At 49.2% G+C, this 27017-nt stretch overlaps 1 protein-coding gene across 1 annotated transcript in view; it reads left to right on the top strand.

Moving 5' to 3' along the window:
• Positions 1–27017, top strand: part of KIRREL3 (kirre like nephrin family adhesion molecule 3) — a 141923-nt gene that overhangs the window by 20545 nt on the left and 94361 nt on the right. The window contains exon 6 of the mRNA XM_060105276.1: positions 9795–9872. Within this exon, the coding sequence (XP_059961259.1) occupies positions 9795–9872 (78 nt within the window). The remainder of the gene's footprint in view (positions 1–9794; positions 9873–27017) is intronic.

Raw genomic sequence — 27017 nt, 5'->3', positions numbered from 1 at the left:
CCAGGGGAGGGGCGGGCAGCCAGTATCCCAATTCCAGGGTGCAGAGGGGTGTGGTAGACTCTGCTGACCCTGGGGGCTGCACTGATGCCCAAGTGGCCCAGAGGAAGGCCACGTCCGGAGTCAGCTGGTGGCCGCGTTGGAACTCTAAGCAATTCATCAGCTGGGAGAAAGACCCCCAGGCAGTATCTGAGGGTAGGGGATGAGCCCAGCCTCAAAGAGAGAGAGAAGAAGGATGACAGAGGCAGGCAAGGTCTCAGAGAAACAGCCTGGGGTCTGAGACTCGGAATCGGTGAGGAGTCGTATCTCACAGAGAAGGGAGACCAGCATGGAAGCCACCAGGCGTGGAGTCAGGCACACAGGTGTGCCCAAACTTCACCACTCACAGCTGGGGGACCCTGGCAAACTCCTTAGCCATCTAAAATGTCCAGTTCAGGGCTTCCCTGGTGGTGCAGTGGTTGAGAGTCCGCCTGCCGATGCAGGGGACACGGGTTCGTGCCCTGGTCCGGGAAGATCCCACATGCCGTGGAGCGGCTGGGCCCGTGAGACATGGCCGCTGAGCCGTGTAATGCAAAATAAATAAATAAATAAAAATAAAAATAAAATAAAATGTCCAGTTCTTTATAAACAAAGACAGCAATAGTAATACCTAGCTTCATAACGTCTGTGTGAGGGTGAAACAAGAAGAGGAAAGTAAATGCCCAGGGCCGTCTTTTTTCCTGCCCATCAGGTACAGACTCGGGGCAGTGAGCAGAGATTTGGAGAAGCCGGAGGACTGGGGACCACATGGGATCCTGCAGGCACAAGGGATCTGGGGCCAGGAACAACACAGACAGTCATGGGCCCCACAGCTGGCGGTGAGGAATTTGCTGATATGCTGCCTGCCTTGGCCACACTGGGGTAGGGCCATGCCAGGCAGTAAATGGCACGGCTGAGGCAGCTGAGAAGGCGGGGGCTGGCAAAGGGCTGCCCCAACCTTGGCCCTTGCTATTGTAGGGAGCCGCAAGGCGCTTACCATCTGGGGCCTGAAGGAGCCTTGCTCCCTGCAGGAGGTAGTGAGGATGGGCTGGTGGCCACAAAACTTTTTTGGAATTATCACAACGATTGCCAGCTCTTCCTAAAAGAGGGTCACTAGATGTGAGCTTTTTTTTTTGGCGGTACGCTGGCCTCTCACTGTTGTGGCCTCTCCTGTTGCGGAGCACAGGCTCTGGACACGCAGGCTCAGCGGCCATGGCTCACGGGCCCAGCTGCTCCACGGCATGTGGGATCTTCCCGGACCGGGGCACGAACCCGCGTCCCCTGCATCAGCAGGCGGACTCTCAACCACTGCACCACCAGGGAAGCCCTAGATGTGAGCTTTTTATGTAATTCATTGTTTTAAAAAATTTAATTTAAGACCACGGATGTTTCAGATTTCTCTTAGAATAATTTAATTGGTATGTAATAGCATAGTTAATTAAATACAAATCAATTGTTTAAGAGACTAATTGATACTTAACATGAACGGTGAAAAACTTAGTTCGAATATAATTAACTCATTAAATAAGCAATGAAAGAGCAATTATGTCTTTACAACAATGTAAAGTTTATAGTGCTTTAATAAACTTAGCATTAGCAAGCAATGCAATTCAAAAGTTACGAAACAGGTATTATTGGTCTATTAAACCTTTATTACTTGTCCTAGAGGCCCAGAGCCATGCACTAGACAGGATTAATAAACCTTTACTATCCCACTCTTCAGGACTCTTTCCTAGAGAGGTTGATCGGAAAACTGTGATCTTTGCATGATTTATGGGCACCCTTGTTGCCTGGGATGTGAGTAATTATGCTGAAAACAGGACTAGGCAGACCCGATGCAGAAAACAGTTTAGCAGAATCATGGTGAGAACTTGCCAAACATGAGACTCCAGCATCCTGCCACCAGGGGGCGATCACCGGGCAGGATGGCTTGTGATGAACAGTCACTTATGAGAGAGGCCATGGGTACAGACCCCCAACCAAGGCAAACCCCAGACAAATCTGCAGCCCCCAGGTCCTTTAGGAGGGCCACCCCACCACCTGAGCTCCTTTTTCCTCCTCGGGACCGCTACAGCAATGATTGCCGTTCATGTAGAAATGACTCCAGCCCTACCTCATGACGCTTCTTTAACTGAACCATTGCTTGTCCTTGACTCTACCTTTTCACAGGTGTATGCCTTACACAACCAACTGGATCATAAGCTCATTGGGAGAGGAAGCTCGTGTTACATATTTTTGTCTTGAGCATCGTGCCTCTCGAGTGTTTGTGGGTTGGATTGTATAGCTGCCACATTTTGTAAATACTTGCTGGTTATGGAGGGGTGGTAGCCGTACTATAGCAGAGGTTACCTGTATCATCCCACTGCTTTTTACATAATTCATCACATTATGAATTGGTCTACAGACCAAGATATTTGCTCTCCGAGGTCAGTGAAGCTGGTTAAAAATGCATTTCTTCAGATCTGAACTTGTGCTCATGTAATCATCCAGGACCTGTTCACTTGGGGATCCTTCAAATACAGGAAGTCCAAAATGCACCGTTGTCACGCGTAACCTCATAGGCTTCCTTTGTCAATCACTTCTTTTTTTTTTTTTTTTTTTTTTGGCTGCTTTGGGTCATCGTTGTGGTGTGTGGGTTTTCTCTAGTTGCAGTGAGCAGGGCTACCTTTCGTTGCGGTGCATGGGCTCTAGGCACGTGGGCTCCGTAGCTGCAGCACGCAGGCTCTAGTGTGCAGGCTCAGTAGTTGTGGCTCACAGGCTCTAGAGTGCAGGCTCAGCAGTTGTGGTGCACGGGCTTAGTTGCTCCGCTTCCCGGACCAGGGATCAAACCCGTGTCTGCTGCATTGGCAGGCGGGTTCTTAACCACTGCGCCACCAGAGAAGTCCCTGTCAATCACTTCTGATCCAGACCCCTCAGTTCCTGCAGTCTTCCCCACTAAAGACCTTGTGGTCGTCATTGTCCCCTTCCTCTGCCTCAGCCACTCTGATGCTTAGCCGCATTGTCTCGGTCAAGACCATCTCTCCGAGTCGCCATTTCCTCTCAGCCACCAGCACCTCTGGTCCTGTGGCCTCACCTGCGACACCCCCTGGCTGGTCCTCCTGACTCACTTCACTCCTCCAGTCCAGCTGACTTGTCTCTGCCACACTGACCTTCAAAGATGCCACCTAACAGCTCATTATATCACCTTGGACAGGGTATTTCGCCTCCCTGAGTCTCCCCTTTCATAGCTGTTTAAAAAAAAAAAAAAAGGAGGGCAAGGAAGGGGATTTGACGATCTCTAAACCCCAGTCTGATACTCTGCTTCTGTCTCCTGAACACCCCCTCGTCAGAACGTCACTCGAGGCCCTTTTCATCCAATGCTGTCTCATTGGATTTGCATGGCAACCATGTGAGAAGGGTTTTACTACCAGTATCCATATTTCGTAGATGAGAAAACTGAAGCCCGGAGAAGCCCTGAGGACTGTTAAGGGCCCAAGTGAGGCTCCAGCTGGCAGTGGTGGTTTTACAGCACACGTGGCCTCCCCTACTCCCCAGGGCCCCCCTGTGACTCCAGCCAGGTCCAGCTGACGTCTTCTCCACCTGTTCTCTGGAACCATCTGGGGAGCTATTTTCAGCCCCTGCACTGCTCTCCTGTGTCAAGGTGGCGGGGATGTGGAGGCTCTGAATGTCCCTCTGAGAAGCCCAGGGTCCTTTCACCTGCTTTCTCCTCTCAGGCTGTCTTGGGAGAGCAGGAAGAGGGGATGTCAGCCTATCGCCTCCCGCCAGGAGTGTTGCAACAGTCTCCCAGCTGCGCTCCCTTGTCTGGTCTTACCTTCTCCCAGCCATCATCTGCCCCAGTGCTAATAGGGTCTTCATAAGATGCAAGTCTGGCCTTTCTTCTGCTAAGCATTCTGTAGGAAAAGTCCAGACTCCTAGGCAAGGCTCACCAGGTCCTCCAGATCTGGTCCCTGACTCTGTCTCCTGCCTCGTCTCACTTTCTCTTCTCCCTAAATCTTTGCTGTATCCACACCAAACTGCCTGCCCATCATGCTCTATTTCTTGTTAGGTAGGCTTCTGGGCACATGCTCCATCTAAGAGCTTCAGGTAGTAAAGGGTTAGTCCTCAGCAGGCACCCCTGAACCATTGTGACTGGGCAAGTTGGGGACAAAAGGGCCCCCAGATGCACCGAATAGCCTCAGAAATGGTGCGGGATAGCCATAAAAAAAGGACAAAATAATGCCATTTTCAGCAACATGGATGGACCTAGAGATTGTCGTACTGAGTGTTATCACTTATACGTGGAATCTAAAAAAAAGGGTACAAATGAACTTATCTACAAAACAGAAACAGAGTTACAGATGTAGAAAACAAACTTATGGTTATGAGGGGGTAAAGGGAGGGAGGGACAAATTGGGAGATTGGGATGGACACATACACACTGCCATATATAAAATGGATAACTAATAAGAACCTACTGTATAGCACAGGGAACTCTATTCAATCCTCTGTAATGGCTTATATGGGAAAAGAATCTAAAAAAGAGTGGGTATATGTATAACTGATTCACTTTGCTATACACCTGAAACTAACACAACATTGTAAATCAACTCTACTCTGATAAAAATTTTTAAAAAGAAAGAAAGAAATGGTGAGGGAGAAGGACCTGGTACCTGTCCATTGTCAACAGCTCAATCCGTGGTTACTTCACAGCTCATTTGTTTCTGGCTGGGGCAATAAGCAAGCACTCTTCTAGCCAATGTCATCCTCACGCTGGCAGCAGGAATGCTCACAGCATCCTGGATTGACACCAAGACACATAGCTGCCCTCCCTCCCCACCCGCCCTCTTTCCCATCACCTCTTGTGCCACCACCCCTGTTGTCCCAACTTAGCAGACCCTCTGGCTGCTCTCCAATTAGTTGGTGCCTCTCACAAGCCTTTTGAGTGGTCATGCGATGCTGCTCTCTGCATCCCCTGCGACCAAGGGATGGGAGTCAAAGAGTCTTGACCAATGGAAATAGCCAGGTCCTAGAGAAGACCAGCTTCTCCCCTCTTCCTGTCTATGTTAGCTTGCTAGGGCTGATGTGACAAAGAGTCACAGACTGGGTGGCTTAAACATCAAAAATGTATTGCCTAGCAGTTCTGGAGGCTAGAAGTCCACAAAAGATGTTGGCAGAGTTGGCTCCTTCTGAAGGCTGTGAGGAAAGGCTCTATTCTAGGCCTCCCTTCTTGGCTTATTGATGGCCGTCTCCATGTTTATATGCGTGTCTGTCCCAAATTTCCCGTTTATGAGGACACCTGTCGTATTGGATTAGGGCTCCCCAATGACCATTTTAACTTGATTACCTCAGTCGAGTCTCTTTGTCCAGATAAAGGCACATTCTGAGGTATTGAGTTTACGACTTCAACATCGGATTTGGGGGGACTCAGTTCACCCCATGGTCCCAGCCAGGACCACTGATCTCTGCTGTCTCTTCTCTGTCTTGAATCATGGCATCAGCAGCCCTGGGATCCCGGAACCTACCCTAAGAATTAGCCAGCAATCAGACCTGGATTCTAGCCTGAGCACTGTTACCAACTGTGCTTTGGCCTTGAATTGTCATTTTACTTCTTGGAGCCTGTTTCTGAAACCAAAATGGAGGAAATCATGTCTGCCTTCCCTGCTTCACAGAGCTCCTGTGAACACCCAGTAAGATAGGGACTATGACGGCATCGTGAAAGACTAAGTGTCCCACAAATGTGAGGTAATATCACTGCACTATCATTATGATTACTAGTAAGAATGAAGGAATCCTTGGGCTAGAAAATGTCCCATCCTCACCCTCTGGAAGTGAAGGAAAACCATTCCATTTATGAAGCCATCCCTTTTTATTCCTACCGAGAGGAAACCTCACGCTTCCCAGACTCCTGTTCCGGTGAATTACAATGTTCATTCACTTCAGACCATCTGCGTCTACCTAATCCACTGTGCCAGGGTTAAGCCCGCCTGATTTCATTCTGGTCCGGGTCGGGGAGAACTGATCACTACCCGTTATTTCTTAGTCATCTCTTTCATTAAATCAGACTTTTCCTGATCCGTTGCCATGTGCCGGGCACTGTGCTTAGGGCTAAGGACGCTGAGCCTAAAAAGGCACTATCCTTGCACTTCTGTTGCTCAGTCTAGAGGCCGGGAGTTCCTGGGGTGCAATCTGGACTTCTCCCTAAGAAACACACCCCTTCCCAGGAAATGTTTCCTTGTGTAGCAGCGTTCCCTAATTCTTTGTTCTCCTGAAACAACAGCCTCCACATCCCCATCTGCAGGTGACACTGGTCTTCTTTGCTCTGAACTCTCCTTTAAGCCAGGATGACTCCAGTCACGTTACTCTTATCCCATGGGTACATTCAGTGCATCTGGTGGATCTGCTACTGATTAGTCCTCAGCCAAAGGCTGCAGCCCCAAAGTCTACGTGGAGAAGACCCCATCATCTTGCTGTTCTAAAATAGGCACCTAGGACCCTGACTCCACCATCGGTCCCATGCCATGTGACAAGGAAGGTCGCAGTCTGGTGGTTGGTCTAGATCACAAAGTGAATGATTCCTGTCCTTTCTATCACATTCTGTCATCTCTCCCCTAATAGCCTGGTGGATCTGGCTTGGTGACGTTTTCCCAAGAGGATGCCATTGGTTCCTGCTTCCCCCACCCCCTCTCTGGTCAGTATCTTTGACCACACCCATCCTCCCCACCTGTGTTTCCAGATTCTCCTCCCCTCCCCCACTTTGGCCTCTGGCCTGCTTCCTCATGTGGAAACAATGACCTCTAATTTAGCTCTGCAATATCTCTCCCAAGAACACCCCAAATTTTCATATATGGACAGCTAGCTAATTCTCACTTCACTGATCCCTCAACCTGCTCTTTCTTGCAAAGATTCCAGTGGCTTCTCCCTGCTTCTCAGTAAAGTCTCAGTCAGAGAGCCCTCTCACTTAATAAATTTCTGCAGTGTGCTTATTAGTGCCTTGTAATGTAGCCGCCTAAATAATTAAGACTAACCCACAAGTGTCAAATTAAATGAGCCAAATACATTGAGAAATTGCCTGGTCCTCCATTTCTTTTATTAATCAGGTTTTTTTTTAAACTTCTTTTCCTGCTCATTTGCAAAAATCAAACATGGTCAGTGAGACTCTTACTTATAATAACCGTGCGTACGTGCAGCCTCTTTCCTCGGGCGATTCCCCCTGGGGGCATATTATATATGACATAGGACAGGGTGCGTTGCAGTGGCAGAGACAGCCAGCCCAGATAGCACAGAGTCAACAGGTTGTCCACGGTCTCGAAATCTTTAGGAGAATCGTGCTTCCTCCATTTCCTTGAGAGTCAAGGGGACTGTCCAGGAAGCCCAACACGAACACTGGCCAAAATCCATCCTGCATCTTCTGCCCTCCACCCCTCAGTGCTCACCTGGGCTCGTTCCTGGGCTCAATGCAAAAACCCAGGCTCCCTTTCTCATTAGGAGCTGCTACTGATATGCTTCAGATGAGCCTAAGAAGTCAGTGGAAAATATAATAGGAATTGTATCATTCTGGTGATGAACACAATATGCGTGCAATTATAATGGGCTGGTTAACTCTGCCTGTCGTCAGCATGTTGAGGTTTCAATACAGCGCCAGGGAAGAGGCTATTGTCTGCTGGAGCTCAGAGCCTCCCCACAGCTTGGGCTTCCGCTGGCCCCCTCCTGGCATGCCGCATTCCTGCCTCTTGAAGGTGGTTGTTAGAAAGGATCCACAAATATAGTAAGTAAACATCAAAGGGGCTTTGATCCCCACAGCTTTCAACAGAGCAGGAGCCCCTGAAGAAAGGGCCAAGGCCTTGGATGAGGGAACTTAACATCGTCAATTTGAGCGCCTGAGATGTAAGGCTGTTTGAAGTGAAGGCGTTTTGGCCGTGCCTTCAGACAAGCAAGCGTGGAGGGAAAGGAAGAGAAGTGAGTGCCTTTGGAGAAGGCGTGCTCAGATCTGCTTCTCTGCTCTTTACTGATAGTCAATAAACCCCTTTAAAGAATCAGGAGATCAAAGCCTGTGACCTCCCTGGGCCATAGCTTCTGCCACCACCCACCACACTTTGTTTTCCTCTGGGGCTGGAGCCCCTGAGCTCGACTTAGCCGTGTCTCTTGGGCCCTTTCATTCTGCTGCCCAGAGAGGCTGGGCCTGGGCCACAAGAGGTAGGTGGAGGGGTAAGGGGGAGGACGAGCCCAGCCTCTCTATGCTCTGACAGCCTAGATTCAGACTGTCTAGGGCTCAGAGAAACACCCAGTGTCGTGGGAGAAGCCGCTGTGACACACCCCTCAGGGGGATCCTCCTTCTCTAAGAAACTGATGGAGAGAGTATCTGGGCATCCAGAAAGCTAGCAAAGCCTGGAAGGAGCTGCAGGCTCCATCCCCACCTCCAGAAATCATACCCCTTATCTATTTACCCAGTTTATGGCAGCTGCCACATTTGTATGACTCCAAAGCAAAGAGGGAGGGGCGGGGAGTCTACGATAATCATAGGAAGTCATTTAACATCTTTGAACTTCAATTTTCTCATCTGCGTAATGTGAATAGCAATAACCGACCTGCCTACCTCGTGCAGTTGTTGTGAGGGTCAAAAGAGAAACTTGGTGTGGAATTGCTTCAAAGTCCACAAGTGCTGAAGACAGGTGAGCAGCAAAGGATAAATACCAGAGAGGAAATCTTGCCCAGTTGGCTGAGGTACTCCAGTCCAACGTTCACACACAATGAGCACTGATTTACAAAATATCCTGGGGGAGAAAATGGTCTCTTGCTTTTGCTACCTGGAATTGTTGTTCTAACCTGTTGTTCCATTGGGTCAAAGTCTTGTGGGACCAGAGTCTATGTCTTACGTCTCTCAGCCATCCCCACCCCTGTGCTCTACACTGTGTTTACACCTCATAAGTGCCGGATGACAATGCTGAATTGCGCCTGAATATAAGGATGAACAGGGATCCTCAGCCCCAGAAATTCACTCTCTCCCAAAAGATAGACTCCTTCTACCTACACCTTGACCCCTGTGTCTTCTTCGAAATTTACCCAGTCACTCCTTTGGCCCCTGTGTCTGGTTGTACTGCTCCATCCTGGCCCCTGTGTCTGGTTGTACTGCTCCATCCTGGCCCCTGTGTCTGGTTGTACTGCTCCATCCTGGCCCGTGTCTGGTTGTACTGCTCCATCCTGGACACTGTGTCTGGTTGTACTGCTCCATCCTGGCCCCTGTGTCTGGTTGTACTGCTCCATCCTGGACACGGTGTCTGGTTGTACTGCTCCATCCTGGACACTGTGTCTGGTTGTACTGCTCCATCCTGGACACTGTGTCTGGTTGTACTGCTCCATCCTGGACACTGCTGGCTGGACTCTGCCTCTTCCCTGGCTTGACAACAATCCCAGTGTGATCAGAGCATATTCCCTATGCCAGGGATATATAGGCCCTTGTTAACCTACAGAGTAATGGTTGTGAACATGGACTCTGGAGTCAGGCTGCCTGTGTTCAAACTCCTGGCTGTGCCACCTACCAGTTCTTTCATCTAAGGCTGCCTGCTTAATATGTCTGTAAATGGGGATAACAATGGCATATACCTCATAGGGTTGTTGTGAGGATCAAATGACGAAATTATTGGTCTTAACTTATGTCTGGACCATAGTAAGTGCTTTCTAAATATTTGTTAAATAATTAAGTAGCCCTGTTTAGAAGAGCAACAAGCTTTACGTCCCTTGCAAAAGGACCTTCACTGACCCCTGACCCATTCCCACCTCACCGACCTCTGCTTTTCTTCCAGAGCTGGGCCTCCAGAAGAGAGGATGTTGTCTGGTGCTGGGCTACATGGCCAAGGACAAGTTTCGGAGAATGAATGAAGGTCAGTGAGAACGTGCCCTCTCAGGGGAAATGGGGTGGGAAGAAGTTATGCCCTACAACTATGGTACCAGGAAAGAGAACCTGGGCCATTTCAGAAAGGACAGTGGACACATCAGTTTGGTTTCCATGAAGCTGTTCAGATAGTAACATGGGGAAGAGTACCTAGTGCCTGAAACACTGTATGCTGATTCATGAGCATTCTTCATATGCTATCTTCCCTCCTCCCTTTGTGTCCCCTCCTTCTCTTCCTCTCTCTTTGCTTCCTTTTGTTCCTCGCCTACCCACCCAGTGCAATTAAATCTGCTTCTATTACCTTTTCTAATCCAGACCTCTCTGCCCTTTTCCTTAATCATTCACATTTCTTGGATGCTTATTGAATTAACGGCACCTCACAGGGCATTTGGGAGGATACTATAGAAGAAGAAGGCAGAGCTTTTATTCTCAAAGAACTTCCCCTCGAAAAACTGCCCTCTTTTCCAACTCCACCGGCCCTACCTCTCCCACTTACTCATAGGCCATTCTGCCTTCCTCTAGCACTGGGTCTTTCCTCTGAGGTTTGACTGGGCCGCAGAAGGCTGGAGGAAGTTATTGACATTGATGTGGAGGCTAGGATGTGAGAGGAGTGCTGTCACTTATGGACCTGCTATAATAAAGAGCCAATCCCCTCATCCCTAGCCATCTGTCTCCATGCAGTTAATAAGCCTCTCCATCAGATGCCACAGACTGTTTGTCAGGATTCAAAAGTAGGTAAACAATGGCTGGGGATGCCATTTATTCAATAAAGTCAGACAAATGAAACCCTGGCTTCTCACCAGCCCAGCTTGCCGTGAGCTGGGCCCCTCCCCACTCAAGGCCCAGGGTCTCTGTAGCCTCATTCCCATTCCAGGCACGGAAAAGGCAGCTCACCTGTACCATCTCTAGCCCTAAAGTTAGGCCATAGCATAGCTCCCTCTTCCTATGCCCCTCAGCTGGCTCTCCTCCCAGCCCACAGACCATGACACTCACAACCCCATGTGCTCCCCGGACCTAATGCCTCACCAGCTGGAGGTTTGTTGCCAGCACACATCATGCTGACAGTTTGACAGCAGTTAAGCCAGCACAATTAAACATAAAGAGTATCACCTCCCCCGTTTCAATGCCTGTCTGTGTAAGAAGGCAACAGCCTCAAGAAGCTACTTCCTCTTTGTCCGAGCTCCGTGGCTGAGCACAGCCAGGGTTGAGGGCTGCACTTTCTGCATCCAACCAGTCAGTATCCCTTCCTGACTTTTCCCTTTCGCAGCCTACCCCTCCCTTCCCAACACCACCTTCTTGAGAGCCAAGGCAGTAACATCTAATTTGTGGAAACTGACAGCATGCCTCTGTCCACGGTGCTGAATAGACACATTCTCTCGCTGGCAATGCTCATTAGAGAAGCTGAAATGAACAGGGGAGCCAAAAAGTCAGGAGTTGGACTGGATTTGAAAGCTCAAGCTCTGAGTGTCTGACCGCAGTAGAAGGATACTGACTCAAGATCTTGGGGCCTAAAAAAAATCATATCACAAGGTTGATGAACACGACTTGACTCCTCCCAAATTTTCACAAGTGACTTGGGCTGCCATAACAAAATACCATAGACTGAGTGGCTTAAACACAGAAATTTATTTTCTCACAGTTCTGGAGACTAGAAGTCCAATGTCAGGGTGCCAGCATGGTCAGGTTCTGGTGAGAGCTTTCTTTCTGGTTTGCAGACAGCAACCTTCTCACTGAGTCGTCACATGGCAGAGAGAGAGAGAGAGAGAGAGAGAGAGAGAGAGAGAGAGGGTGCTCTGGTGTCTCTTCTTACAGAGGCGCTAATCCTATCAGATCAGGGCCCCACCCTTATGACGTTATTTAACCTTAACACTTTTGTAAAGGCCGTATCTCCAAATACAGTCACAATTAGGGGTTAGGGTTTCAACATAGGAGCAGGGGGTGGGGGGGCATCAGGGGAACACAATTCAATCCATATTTTTGCCATAGCAGAAATGTACGATGGTAATACTCTGAACCAGAGGTTAGGAAAATGGTAAGAAAAATAAAGGCAGCCTTAATGTCTCTTTAGATTTTGTTCAAGTAAAGAAGGGAGAAAGAAAGTCAGGGAGGACTAGAGGAGGACTTGGAAACAAGACCAGCACCAGATGACTTCTGAGGACAGTGAGCCTTACTTTGTGCAACAACAAAGCTGAGGCGGCATTTTAAACTGTTTCTTTCTTGTTAAAAAGGGAAGATGCCAGAACAATGCCTCTTCTCTCTGAGTCCCCTCTTCAAACACACACAATCCACACAAAAGGGTTATTCCTTTCCACTGATTGTGGTCGACCTGGTTAGGAATGCTCTACCCCCATCTATACCCTCCGCCAGTGAAGACAAACTGAGAATCAAGCAGGAGAAGGCAACAGAGACATCAGCAATAGCCCGGAGGTAACAGAGCGCCTGACCCCCCAGCCCTGCCTTCCCCTCTGCCTGTGGTTCTAGCCCCTCCCAAATGCCCCCACACACATTCAGGCTCGCACACAACAGCACATACAGTAGCTGCTGCTGCTTCTGGGTAAACAAGGAGACAAGGGGGTGGTAAGCAAGTGAAACCACCGTGTGTGAGGAGTGACAAATCTCAGCTAACAAAGAGGAGACAGGATAGGAGGCGGGTGAGTCACTGAGGCAGAAGGAGAGATGCCGGGGGTGGGTAAGCTTTGGCTCTGGAGGGGTGGGAGGCTGGAGGAGGGGAGGTGGGAGGGGCCTGGAAAGGAAAAGAATGTCTCTCTGCTCCCACTCCAGCCAGGCTTACTACCTCAAGTGCCATATTATACATTTTTTTCTCTCTCTAAAGCTCACATGCCCAAACTCCAACCCGTTTGCACATAAGAAAAAAGCACCAGCAAGCATGGGGAGCTGTTTTATGGTTTATAATTATCTTGTTCCAATACTCAAAGTGATTATAACTTCCACATATTAATAATTGAACTGGAATAGCAGCTATGACATCGATCAAGAAACAGACATCCCTGTCCACACTGCACTACACTCCTTGCTATAAATTGAACAATTGGTAAAATAGTTTTAAAAATTATAATTTTTTTCTCCCGGGTGTTGTTGGAATCAGTGAGATACTGGAACAGTTAGCTGCCTCTTCCATCAAAGATAAGGTGGTGAGCATTATATTTGTAATTTAGAATAAAAATAAAAGACCAACTAGTGCTGTATTAAAGCATGTTTGCTCTGTTTAACAGTATCTAACAGGGTGTCTGTCACCCGGGGAGAAGTCGTCCCCTATTTCATTTGTTTCCTTGTTAATTTGGTATCTTTTTGTTTTCTTTTCCTTCCACTCTCCCCTCTTCACTACACTCCCCCGAAAAATAACAGCTTGAGAAGAAGCAAGAGAAAAATAATGAATGAACAGGAACTTTATAGATCTGGGGTTTATCATAAGCTAGAGTAAACGCAACTGGTGCCGTTAAACTACAAAAAGCAGTACAAAGAAAACACTATTCAAAGATCAGTTAAGGGGCTTCCCTGGTGGCGTAGGGGTTGAGAGTCCGCCTGCCGATGCAGCGGACACGGGTTCGTGCCCCGGTCCGGGAAGATCCTACATGCCGCGGAGTGGCTGGGCCTGTGAGCCATGGCTGCTGAGCCTGCGCGTCCGGAGCCTGTGCTCCGCAACGGGAGAGGCCACAACAGTGAGAGGCCCATGTACCGCAAAAAAAAAAAAAAAGAAAAAAGAAAAATCATTTAAGGAGGCATGTGATAGTTAATGAGAGGTCTGCTCCATTTAGGAGCATGTAATAGCTTCTCGGGTAGAATCTGCAGCATTTGCAGGAATGGAGGTGGTTGGTAAAATGTGTGTGTGTGTGTTCTTTCCTGTTTGGACTCAACACATCTGAGGCATCAAATGCAGATATGGACAAAAATCAATGAAGGGCTGACAAGAAAGGGGCAAATAAAGACAGGCTAGGCATGGGACTATTAGATTTGTTTGACATAATTGTCTTCATGTGATTAAGTACATGGTGCTTTAAGTAGGACCTGCTGGAAGGAGATCATTTATTTATGCATCAAACTTTCAAAGAACACCCACCATAAAAATCATACCAATTTTTCACAGTAAGTGCCAGCCACTGTTCTAAGCACTGGAGCTTTATAAGTAACTAAGACATAGCCCCTGCCCTCACGCTCCCAGTAAAAACACACAGGTGCATCTCGGTGTTCCTGTCACCTCCAGAGGAGGTCCTGCCAGACCACCTTACCTAAACCAGATACCCCTCTTCCCCCCACCATTGTGCTCTGTTGTGACAACCAGCCTATTTACTTTGTGGTGCTTACTCTAACTGATGATTATTCATTAGACTGTCCCCCCTAAGAGTGAGCTTCAGGAAGGCAAGGTTCCTGCTCCCTCATTTCCTTGCCAGTCCCTGGGCCTTAGCCCCGTGTCTCGCACATAGGGAGTAATCAATTTCAACTTAAGTAATTAATTAGTGCCAGGAGTGACAATGGAGGAATACCCAAAGCCACCCACAAGGGTAAGGTGGGTCTGGAGAAGGAGCTCAGGAGGCAGAACGTCCTGACGTAGAGCACGAGTCTCCACATCCCTAGCGATTCCATAAGCCTTACCTCTCAGCCTCTCCTCCGAGACCAGTGCTACAGTCCCTCCTGGGAGGCTAGGACCCGGGCAGGTCAGCCAAGAGGAGGGCTAGGAGGCGAGGCCACCAGTGGGGTTGTCCGTCCTGTACCCACCTGCCCTCCTTCCTCACCCCTCCTACTGCTGGGCCACCTTGTCATCTGGGGCATCACTAGGCAGGTATTTCCCATCAGATATGCAAGGGGAACTGCTCTAACATGACACACACACACCCCATTCCCTTTCCTCTTTCCATCCTTCCCCAATTACCTGATTACCCATTTCTCCCGAAGAGCCCAGAACCACTCACCTGCTCGATGCACATTGCTTACCCAGGGCGGATCCTATCCAAGGGCAGAATAGGAAGCTCTCACGTGGTGTCAGATGAGGGGCTCTGCTTGCCTCTCAGAAAGCCCAGGACTCCTCTGTGTTAGAACCGTGAGCAACTCTAGCGACTGTAGCACAACCCACCCACCCAGGGAGATCTGAGAGCATGGAGGGACTCGCCCAGGGTCAGTAGGAAGTTGCTGGAAGAGCCAGGACTACAACCCAGCTCTCCTGACATCCAGTCCAGCCCTCGTTGAATTCGGAAAGAGGAGGCTGAGGCCATGATCGGAGGGGAAGCCCCTAAGGCTTCGACTTGAAAATACAGAGAAAGTGAAAGGGGCAGGAGAAAACAGGGGCAGAAGACAGGAGACTCCCCACCTGATGTGGGAGAAAATCAGGAAAGACGTGGGGAGAGAGACACAGGCCAGGGAAGACCCTTTCTTTCTATAGAACCAGAAAAGGCTACCGGGCCCTAGGACTCTTGAAGGGGGAAATGAGGAAGAGGATGCTTAAAGGAGGAGAGGGGAAGCCGCGAAGCCCTGGTCTCCCTGCCCGGGCATCCCTTCAAGGCCAAGGTGGGCCTGCCCATGAGGCTCTCGTCCTCCCTCCTCCGGCTGCGCATCTGGTGGGCGGCAGAGTCCCCAGACCTTCAGAATCACAGGGACCGGCTGCTTCTCCTGGCTCAGTGAAGGGAAAGCAGATATGCCTCCCAGCACTTTCATCTTCCCAGAAAGAAACAAATGCAAGTGATTAGCAAAAGCAGGTTCTGTTCACTGGGGGTGGGCCACCGCGGGAGGGGCTGGAGGGGCCGAGGAAGGAGAAGGCCTGCTCCACGGCCACTGGTCCACACAGGCTCAGGCTGCAGCATAGCCCCTGGGGGCACATCATCCTAGGCCAGGCTCTGCGTGGGAAACGTCCTCACCTCTCCGCCTGTGAGGGAGATAGAGCCCTGGAGGATGAGAATCCAGGCATCTTGAGCAGCTCGGAAGTTCTTTGGGATGGCAGGGGCACCCATCCTCTCTTCCTGCTAAGGATTCCTGTTCCCTAATCCTTAAGAATGAGTCTAACACGTCCACTGCTCCCCATCTGTCCCCTCACAGAGTGCTAAGGAGTAGAAGTGCCCCATGGGCGTGTGTATGGCCTGGGGCAAATCCCTAAACCCTGGGATGATAGATGACCTCCTTGTGGGCACAATTGGGTAATGTTGGGTATGATCTCCGTTCAGTCTTTGAAATGGGATGATTCAAAAATCTACCCGGCTCTCAACACCCTGCCACACCCTCTTCTCACCCCCCACTCCATAATTTTAAATGCTTTGGTCACCAAAGGAACCAGCGCTAGGAAATTCAGCAGTCTCAGAGGCAGATGTGTGCCTGTTTCTGTCTGTCCTTAGAGAATGAATTCGGGCCCATGTCAGCTGTACCCTGGGTGGCTGGGAGGCCATTGAGATGGCCTGCAGGACAAGCTGCACATTTTTTTTTTTTTGGAGGCGTGGGCAGGAGTCTGGTGGTCTGGACTTGGCCCAGGGACCTGACCCAAGGGAGGGTGGGTCGGCTGACACTCGAGCTCCTGGCCCTCTGCCTGTCGTACCCCAGAGTCTGGCTCATGCTGAGGGCCCACCATCATTTTCCTGTGAAGAGACAGTCCCTTCACCGCCTGCCAGGGCGCCCCGGATACTGGCTAATACTGTCATTTTGTTAGTTGGAGCTTTTGGGTGCATTTCTTCTTGTTTCATTTTTCTTACTGATGTGTTTTCTTCCACTGGGGCTGCAAAGCTTATTATTTGTATAACGTCCCTGTTTATTATTTATGGCAAGACTCAGATTTCCAGGGCGCTTTATGGTTGTTATTTAATTAGCTCGGCGCCTTGGAACAAGGAGCCTACCATTTCCATTCTCCTGCCTCCATCTGATGGTGGATTTCGGAGCTTTTCTCCAGACCTGTTCCTCCAGCCGCCAGCCCTACCTGCTTCTCTAAGGCGAGCTGGGGGCCAGCTAGACCACAGACCCTGCCAAGCTCCTTTTCAGACTCCAGTTTCCCTCACACCCCTAACCAATCCTCCGCAAGACCTAGAAATGTTACCTCCCGACTATCTCTCGAATCCGTCCACCTCTGCCCATCTGATGTCCAGCGACCTTACCCATGGCCAACGCCCCCTGACCAGGACTGCAGCTGTGCTCTCCTAACTGGTTCCTTGTGTCAATCAAGCTCAGCCCCTTCCCTCCCAGTTCTTCTTCCATCCTTTAGCCACAGCAATAGTTCAAAATGCAAATCTGAAAATGTCACTTTCCTCTTGAAAATATTTCAATAGCTTTCTATTGCCGGTAGGGAAAATACCCAAATCCTCAGCATGTTTTATAAGGCTCTCTGTGACCTGGTTCCTACCAACCCCTTTGGCCGCATGTTGCCCCCTTAATACTCTGTACTCCAGTCACATCAGCGTGCTTTTGGCTCCTCCAACAGGGCATATTCCCGCCGGCCATACAGCCTTTGTCTACACTGGCCCCTCCTCTTAGGATACTGGCTGCGCTCGCCACACCCCATCCCCAAACCCTTCACATAGTGATGCGTGCTCAACTTTCAGATCTCAGCTGAAGTGTCACTTCTCCAGTGAAGCATCCTCAGACCCACCCATCCCCAGTCTTGATCAAGTTTTTGTATTACATGCTCTCATATTTCGTTCCTTCCAAGGGCTTAGCTCAGTCTGTACATAGAAGTTCATTTTGCAATTATTTAGCTCAGACCTGTTTCCCTTCCCAGTCTGTAAGTTCTGCTTGGTCTCCATTATCTCCCAGGATAATGTTTCATGGCATCATGTTTGCACAAAGTAGACAATGAAAGAAGAGCAAGGACAGTGAACTTTTCTGCCCCTGGGCAGTGGCCCCCAAGATGCTGGGACTGGGCAACTTGAGAATCACAGAAGAAACATTAGACTTCCATTTTTATTTTAGGCATTCAAGCTTTGCTGCCTAGAGCCTATGTTTACTTTATAGGTAAAGAACTCTCGTTTTCTTGGACCACTTCTGGGGAGGGGCGGACCATGTTTTGAAAGAGACAAGAAGCAAGGACCTCTGGAGAAAAGGAAGGGAAGTAGGTTTTTTTGATACAGGGGTATGTTTTGACATGAAACATATCCCTATGAGCCCAGTACTGTGCCGGGTGCAGGAGCTTCAGAGGCCGGATACAGCCTCCATCCTCAGGAACTTCATCCTCCACTTGGAGAGATTAGACATATTTCACGTCAAGTTGATTTGGGGGTTGTTTTGGTTTTGTTTTTTCTCTTTAGCCTTGTGGTTAGTATGCTTAATGGTTAAGCACTGTGGCTTGGGAGACACAGAAATTTAGGTATCGTCAGAGCAGGTTTAGAACCATATCATCAGAGATTCTCAAGGCCAGAAGGGACCCAAGGTCATCTAGTCTACACCCTCTTCTGATGGCTCAATATCCCTGCCAAGTACCAATCCACGTAAATACTTTTGAATACTGTGGTGCTGCGTGTTCATTCATTCACCAACCATGTATCAAGTGCTAACTCCATGCCCAGCACTGTGCTGGGCCCTTGGCATGTAAAGACACAGTCCCTTTCCCAAGGATATCACAACAATTACAACATCGTGTCATAATGGCTGTAACCAGGTGTGTAAGGAGCTATGGAAGCAGAGAGGAGGAATCCAGTCAAACTGTAGGCCAAGTGAGCAGGGCCCAGGAAAGCCTCCTGGAGAAAATGATACCTGAGCCCTGGGAACTAATTTTATTATAAGAGGCTATTGTAATACATGCACCCCAATGTTCATAGCAGCACAATTTTCAATAGCCAGGACATGATAGCAACCTAAGTGTCCATCGATAGATGAATGGATAAAGAAGACGTGGCACATATATACAATGGAATATTACTCAGCCATAAAAAATAATAATAATAACGCCACTTGCAGCAACATGGATGAACCTAGAGATTGTCACACTGAGTGAAGTTAAGTCAGTCAAAGAAAGACAAATACCATATGATATCACTTATAGGTGGAATCTAAAAAAATTATACAAATGAACTTATTTACAAAACAGAAACAGACTCACAGACATAGAAAACAAACTTATGGTTACCAAAGTGGGAAGGGGGGAGGGATAAATTGGGAGATTGGGATTAACAGACACACATCACTATATATAAAATAGGTAAACAACGAGGACCTACTGTATAGCACAGGGAATTCTGCTTAATACTCTGTAATAGCCTATATAGAAATAGAATCTTAAAAAAGAGCTCATATATGTCTATGTATAACTGATTCACTTTGCTGTACCCCTGAAACTAGCGCAACATTGTAAATAACTATACTTTAGTAAAACCTTAAAAAAAAATAAGAGGTCGTTGCAGCCTACGTTTGAATCCCTCCAACTCACTACCTACCAAGGCCATGGGCAGCTCCTTGGCTAGGCTCTTATAAAGGAGTTTCAAAGAGAAAACACCCCTTCAACCCCGAGAGTCTACAGTTTTGTCATTCTGGCTGCAGTGGGGACAATGGGACCGAGTGACAGGTAGCAGCCACTGGCCAAAATCCCATATCATATGGGGTCTCACCCCACACCAACTATGCCTTAAGGAGGCATCCTTTCCTCTCTCCGCCTCCCCTTCCCCATCCTCAGCCAGCCCCACAGGCTTCATCACTGAATGCTGAGACCCTCCCTCCACCCTCCTCCCCAGAGAGGGACAGTCTGAATAAATGAGGGTGCCTAACGGCCTGCGGTGTCATAAAGTTTTAGAGCTGTGTGCCGGAATGAGCAGGTTCAGGCTGAGATGAACTATCCAGACCTTTTATCAAAGGAGAGTCAATAAAAACCTGAAGGAGCTTGCCCATCTCCTCAGAGTGGCCATGTCACACCGCCAAGCCCCGTGCTCTGGAAATAGTAATCGGCGGGTGCGTCTCCCCCCAGTCCATCTGCTTTCTTCCCTATACCTTCCCTTCTCCAATGTATTCGTTTCCATGGGAACTGTGTTGTTACCGATATGGGAGGAGTTTAATGACATTCAGAAGTACCAGATCAAGTCCATTTATATAATGGTTTGAAATACCCATAATGGCCTGTGGCATATAGGGCACGGTGACAGTTTCAGTAACTGCGTACAGACTGTGGGATAAATAGAGCAACTCCCCCCAACCCCCAAATCAAACGTACCAGGAATAACCACTATTCTTAGTACAAGAGCAGAACTTCTCAACCGTTACTCAGGAAAGGGTCTCAAAACACAACACCAAGCTGTTCTCTCGTTGAGGAAGGATGCTGGCCAGACTGTGGGTCCTCTGCACCTGCCAATGTTTGGCCAGGTGTCGGGTGGGGCAGGTGCAGAGGAGAGGAAGTAGCAGCCGTCCTGCCCTGGGATCCTCAGGCACCCCCCTCGGCCAGCCCGCGCTAGGACATGGGCTTCAGGTGCCTGTGCTTATGGCTCCTTTCTGTCTGATTCAGAAAAGATTCATCAGGCACCCACTGTGTGCCTGGTGCTAAGGGTGATGTGGTGATGAAAAACACGTAGAGGAGGCCCTTATCTTAGCTCGGGTTCCCCCAGAAGCAGACCCTAAGCACGGACTCATCCAGGAGGTGCAGAAAGCGCCAGAAGGACGGTAGGGCATTGACAAGAGAAAGGGAAGGTGTCCAAAACAGAGGGTACCATCAGGTCCCTAAATGGGGGGCAGCTGGAGCCTCATCCCAGTGGCAGGCTCTGGGAAGTGCTGTGGAATCCATGTCTCACAGTCAGGCCACCCAAGGATCAGGGTATCTACAGAGCGCTCTTGCCAGTAACTGGCTGAGAGCTGCTCGGGTCGGGGTGTTCGTTCCCTGGCACTTCTGTCCTGCTCTTTGCAAGGACCGGGTGGCCTCTGCAGCTGAAGAGGAAGACCTCAGGAGAAGGGCAGCAGGTGCTGGCAGTTGGGAGTCGGCCTGAGGGACACAGGTGGGGCCCTGGCAGAGTGGGCTGCAGCCCCCTGGGCATTTTGAGTCCAATGGGGAGACAGGCACATAATGAAATAGCAGAAGGCAGGCTGGTGGGAGAGCTAGAGGGGTGTGCAGGTGAGTTGTTCTTGGAGCACAGAGGTGGGGGAGCCATGTGTCTGACTGCAGTAAGACTGGAGGAGAAGGGAGGGGACAGCTAGCCCGCAGAGTTGTGGGGCCAGGGAGGCACTTTCACACACATGTCGTTTAATCCTCATGACATCACAGAGTGGGTGGTGTTAGCTCCATTTTGAGGACAAAGCAAGTGAGGCTCAGAGAGATTAAGTCATCTACCAAAGGCATAGAGCTAAGATTCAAACCCTGGTCTTCTTACGCCTACTCTGCTTTGGGGAGCTTTGTGTATCTGGGGAGATGGGGATGGGGTAATTCCCTCCCTCACCGTCAAGGGCAGACGTGACCAGAACCTGCTGTGTATCCGTGTAGATTTCTCCCCTTGGCCATGGACTGCCCACTCCCGTATCTTCCCGCATTGCACTGTCCATGGACCCGCACTCAGCCAGTCAGACAGCCCTTCTGATCCTGCCCCAATTGTAAGCTGGACTGACTGTTCCTAATATTGAGTGAATTATCTGGAACTCACAACCCTGCGGGTACAGGAAAGAGAAGAGACAGCCTGAGGTGAGGGCTTCAGTTCTAACGGGCCCCACGAGCGTGCTTGCTACCTGTCCTCCCCCTCCCTGCTCTGCCCTCCCAGCCCTGCTCCAAACTCCATTGTCTCAGGAAATACGGCGGAGGAGGGATCACATACACGCATTTCCCTGGAGCAGCATTTCTGTAGCAGGTTAATAGTTTTTCTGTGAAATAGAGTCTGCATAGTTAAATAAGGTGGGCAGAGGCTGGGTTAACCCTGATTAAAGAAGTCTCTCCTACAGAATCTCTCAGAGCCTTTACTATGCCAAAGGGCCTGGTGAACCCCCAAAAGGAGGATATGGTTCTAGGAGTTTCCCAAACTTACTTGACCACAAAACACTTTCCCTAGAGCACGTTTTAGGACTAGGATTTCTTGGAATCCACTTTGGGACATAATGGTTTAAGGCCAGCTCTGCCCCTAACTCGTTGTGTGAGCTCTGTCAAGTAAGAATAAATGAAGGCTGCCTCATGAGGACCAGTAAAATCACAGGGATGAGAACTCTTTACAAACTATAAAGGAAATGGTGCCATTGTTTATTTACATAAAAGATGGTGCTATTGTTTATTCACATAAAACAAACACACTGAGTTTCCCAGAGAACATTTCATTCGGAGTCCAAAATAATAGTAATAATAATAATTAATAATGTCTTTTAAGTAATAAGTTCTGCTCCTGACTAGGCATGTGACCTTGACCTTGATCTCTCTTGACCTATGTTTTCTCATCTGCAAAATGGGTGTGCTCACGATGCTAGCCCTCTTTCCTCCGTGAATTTGTTGCAATGATAAAATACGCACAATGGTTGTACGGGTGCTTTGAGAAAGCATAAAGCACCCTAAAATGCAAGGCATTATTATTAGTGTTCCAGGTTAATACCCTCAATTCAGTCCCACTTGTGCTCAGACCAAAACAGGAGACGTGTTGGGGGAGGGGATCGGCTAGTGGGAGACATAAAATGACTAATAACTTTCATCCATATTTGTGATGTTAGGAGCCTTGTATGAGCATGTCGCTGAGGGGAGAGAATGAATATTTCATGAGTAGGCACTACATGTAGTATTAAGATGAGATGGACAGAAAGACCCCCGCTTGCCTCCGCCTCCAGGTGCAGCTGGGAAGCCAGCACAGGTCCAGGCTCATGAGTAGCTCTGGGGAGCAGGGCACCCAGTCAGGAGGGAAGAGCACAGCCCTTAGCACAGATGGGGAGCCGTCCAGCTCGGATTGGCCGGGGGACTCCTGTCCGGGGAAGCAGGAGAGCCAGCGCCCACTCCATATTCCAGCTGGGTAGCCTTGGGCAAGTGACTGTCACCAGCCTGGGCCTCCACTTCCACACTGTAAAATGGGGTGATAAGATCAGCCCTGCACAGCTGCAAGGTCTCAATCCAAGCTCGATTGTTTGGAAGACGGCTTTGCAATGCACTCAGGTAGGATGTGTTATTATTCATGGATTCACTCGACCACAGCTATTGAACACCTACCGTGTGCCAACCACTGCCACTGTCACAGTGTTCCAAACTCTGCGTTCATCACTTTATACACATCACCTGGTTTAATCAACACCACGATCCTGAGAGGTATCTGTTATTACTCCCATTTTCTACATGAGGAAAGAAAACCCAGGAAAGATAAATAACTTGCCCAAAGCCATACAGATAGTAAATGGCAGAGTCTGGGGTGGTATGAAGCCAAAACCCTTCATTCTACACCGACGGCCCATCTTTGTCTGTACTTCTGCAGAACTGGTAGGTACTCAGCCTCCACCCGCCAGCAGTTCCCTATTCCGTTCATGCCTTGCGCTTCCCCTACCTGCCTTGCCATCCCCTCTTGGCCCTCCAGGATACCCTCCCTTTGTTTTCCAACCCCTACTCCCTTTTTCCAAGACTCTTTTAAAAGGTCTGTCTCCCATACAGTGGTCACCCTGAGGTTCTAATTTCTGTCCCCATCCATCAAGACCTTTGCCTCCCAAGACCCTGGGCAGCCTGTATCTCTTATCTGGACCAGCCATCAAGTGGTGTAAAGATTGAACACCTCCCCCTTAAATGCCCTCAGAAGATGAAGCAAGGACAGATGGGGCAGTGTCAGGGATAAAGCCAGCCAAGTCTTCCCCGCCTCCTGATGGATGCCTCTGGAGGAGGCTCCTGGCTCTCTCCATCCACCCCACAGCATGAGGACACCACCATCCCTGCAAATCTCTTCCCTACAGGGCATAACTTCCATGTTATCTCGGCTCAGCCCTCCTCCAGAGATGAAGGGATTGTTTTAAACCTACCGCTCCACCACCTCTGCTTCTGGCTTCCAACGTCATTAAGTTTCATTATAACGAATAAACACCACAATGACATTTATAAGTTACCACTGAGCACAGAAGCACAAATATGAAGCAGATAAACTGGATGTGATCCAAATAATTACTGCAGGCAATATTGGGCTTAGTTTGAGCTGGCAGCCAGGTACCGAGTAATTTATTAGATTGTGTAAGGCAATGTTGCACGTTGCGTTTTTCATTATTGTGTCTCTTCCCCTCTCCACGGTCTAAATAGGTTAGAGGAGTTTAGACAGTGCACCGCCAAACAAAGACAGACTTTGCTCAAGCAGATGGAGGCTGGGAAGTGTCCAGGAATGGCTGCTTCCTGACCAGCACAGCACTTGCGAGCGAAGAGAGGGTTTCAGATTATCCTGATGCTGCCGGCCAAGGACAGTTCCCTGTACCCCGCACCCACTGGCCCAGATACAGAAAGAGGTCCAGTGGAGGGAATACATGGAAGGACTGGATGGAGCCCCCAGGACACCAGGCCTGGTTCCTGCTGCTGGCTTCCTGCTGAGTTCCTATGCGTTCAGCCAAAGACCCTCTCTACCAAAAGGCCCTCCATAGCCCCAGGCAGCCGCAGAGCCCAGTCCCAGACCTCTCCTGCTATAAAGAAAGGGGAAGGAAGCAGTCTGCCAGCCAACTCGGCGAAACAAAGCAACGAGAGCTGGCTACCAGCTGCCTCCTCCCTGCCAAACCCAAACTCATACAGTTTGATTCAAGGGGTTACAATACCTCCTATTCAGAGTCCCTCCTGCCCCATTCTCCAGGCTTAGTAAATTACCCAATAAGCAGCAAGGACCTGTCGTTATTGTGCAGTTAAACGGTATTTGCCCAGTAAATCCTGAGTACTAACGGTGATATACAGTAACTAATTACGGACATGAATTCTCTCCCCAAGACACCAAGTGGTACCAGATATTGTTACATTTCGGGGAGGAGGCTTGAAAGCTGCTCTGTTCTCTCCAGTGAAGCCATGAGTAACTCTCCTATTAGAGGAGTCGGCCCCTCCAGGGGCACTCCAGGCGGGAAACAGAGACGTCCCGGGAGAGCCTTCTCCCAGGAAGACTCCCATTCGCTGCCCCCAATCCCGTGCCCAGTAGAAGGCTGGGCACCGCCTGGTCCTCCTTGGGTCACCTTTACCACAGAGAAGATGCTCCACGTCACAGTGGCTGTTTCAAAGGCCCAAAGCTCCAGCCCTGTAGGGAATGGAAGTCATTCCTCCCACGGCCCTGGGTTGCGCTAAGAAAGCTATTTCAGGGGGTCGGCCTATGCAAAGGGCTTCTGAACAAGGATGCAGCAGGGTGGCCTGTGCCTCTGCCTGGGTGTGAATGACTTTTGCCCTAAACTGTCGTTTACGGAGCTGATCTCAGGCCCAGGGGTTCCCCGGGAGGATCAGAGGTTTCTTGGCTAGTTGTGGTCTGCAGGTGGGACAGGGCCTGTGACCAGCAGCAAGGAGCAGATGTCCCGCCAGCTTCCTGTGTGTTTTGGGAGCAGAGCTGGGGGCAGCTGGAGGACACAGTAGCCAGCCTCTGCTTTCTTTTGAGGAAACCACACAGCTCAAACACTCTCTGGGCTTACCGGGGACTGTCTAGTAAACAAAGGCCCATAACTGGAGTCAGATGGTTCAGATACCAGCCTCCAGCGCACATGGTGACCTTGGGTGGGTTTCTTAACCTCTCTGAGCTTCCGTTTCCTAATCCATAAAGTGGGATTGATTCTCTCAACCCCTCGGGATTACTGATGTGAAAATAGCTTGCCTGCAATTGAGGCTACTGCTTCCAAGGAGCAGCCCATCCCACCCCATCCTTCTGCAATGCCTGGGCTCAGTGACCCAGCCTCAGCCTCCTGGAAAGGAAGACAAGCCCTCAGCCCATCTGGCACCACCCCCCAGCAGCCTGCACACCCCCTCGCCTTCCTCTCAAGGTGCTTCCAGCACAAAATCTCTCCTTTACCAACGTCTCCACTTCAAACAATCAAAACAAAGACAGGGCGGTAATTGCAAGTTAGTTTTATTTTGTTTCCTTTGCTGCTGCATTCTCAGGGTTGATGGCAAATAATCTGAGCCCTTCCCAGGGCCACTGTTAGGTGGTGACAGGAGAGGCCATGTGACACAGAAGAGGGCTGGCCTGGGGCATACACTTGCATTAGGACTTTGGCTTGTCATCACTTTGAACCTCGACATTCAAGTGTCTACATGAGGACTGATGATAGAATCTTCTTGACAGGGTGTCAGGGAAGTAAGTTAAGTAAAATAATGTAAGTGAAGAGATTTGTGATGTATAAAGCATATACAAGAGTTAGTTGTGGTGAATATCCTAGAGCAGCCAGAAGACAAGACCGAGAATCCCAGGGCTGTGAGAAGAAGAATCGCCTTTTTAATTAGACACATATATAGTCAGCTCTCAGGTATCTGTTGGCAAATATCCCCATTCCTGGCAAATGCTCTCACGAAGATGCTTAATGAAGTCCTCTGTTAACATTTCACAGTCTCTTATTTTTTTCTTCTTTGCATGCAGCCCAAAGGGAATGAAAGTCCTTTAAAGGCAAAATCAGCTAAGATCTCCATCCCCTCCTGAAGAAAGTGTGAGCCATAAAGACAGCAAGCTGGGGAGGGTGAGTGGACGAGTACCAGGGGTGATGTTTTCCACCCAGCTGAGCAGGAGGCCGGAGGGAGCTTCATCGCTGGGTTTTTGTGGCTTTTCATACGTATTAAAAATTCCCAGAACATCAAACACATCCATATTCAAACATGAATACCAAAATGCATTCCAATATTGAAAATAAATGTTACTTAGGATTATTCATTATTTTGAAATGTCCATCATTTTGGATTATTCACACCCTTGATCCTCTCCATTAACAAAGATCATGAAGAGTGGATTGTCAAAAGTACAATGAGGTACCAACTCACATCAGTCAGAATGGCCATGCTTAAAAAGTCTACAGATAACAAAGGCTGGAGAGGGCGTGGAGAAAAGGGAACCCTCCAACACTGTTGGTGGGGATGTAAGTTGGTGCAGCCACTGTGGAGAACAATACGGAGGTTCCTCAGAAAACTAAAAACAGAATTAACATAGGATCCAGCCATCCCACTCCTGGGCATATATCAGGACAAAACTATAATGCAAAAAGATACATGCCACCCCTATGTTCACAGCAGCACTATTCACAATAGTCAAGACATGGAAACAACCTAAATGTCCATCCACAGAGGAATGTATAAAGAAGATGTGGTATATAT

Source organism: Mesoplodon densirostris, chromosome 7 (assembly GCF_025265405.1).
Source record: "Mesoplodon densirostris isolate mMesDen1 chromosome 7, mMesDen1 primary haplotype, whole genome shotgun sequence".
NCBI lineage: Eukaryota > Metazoa > Chordata > Mammalia > Artiodactyla > Ziphiidae > Mesoplodon > Mesoplodon densirostris.
The sequence above is the reverse complement of the archived record's forward strand: the minus strand, read 5'-3'. Positions and strand labels throughout refer to the sequence as shown.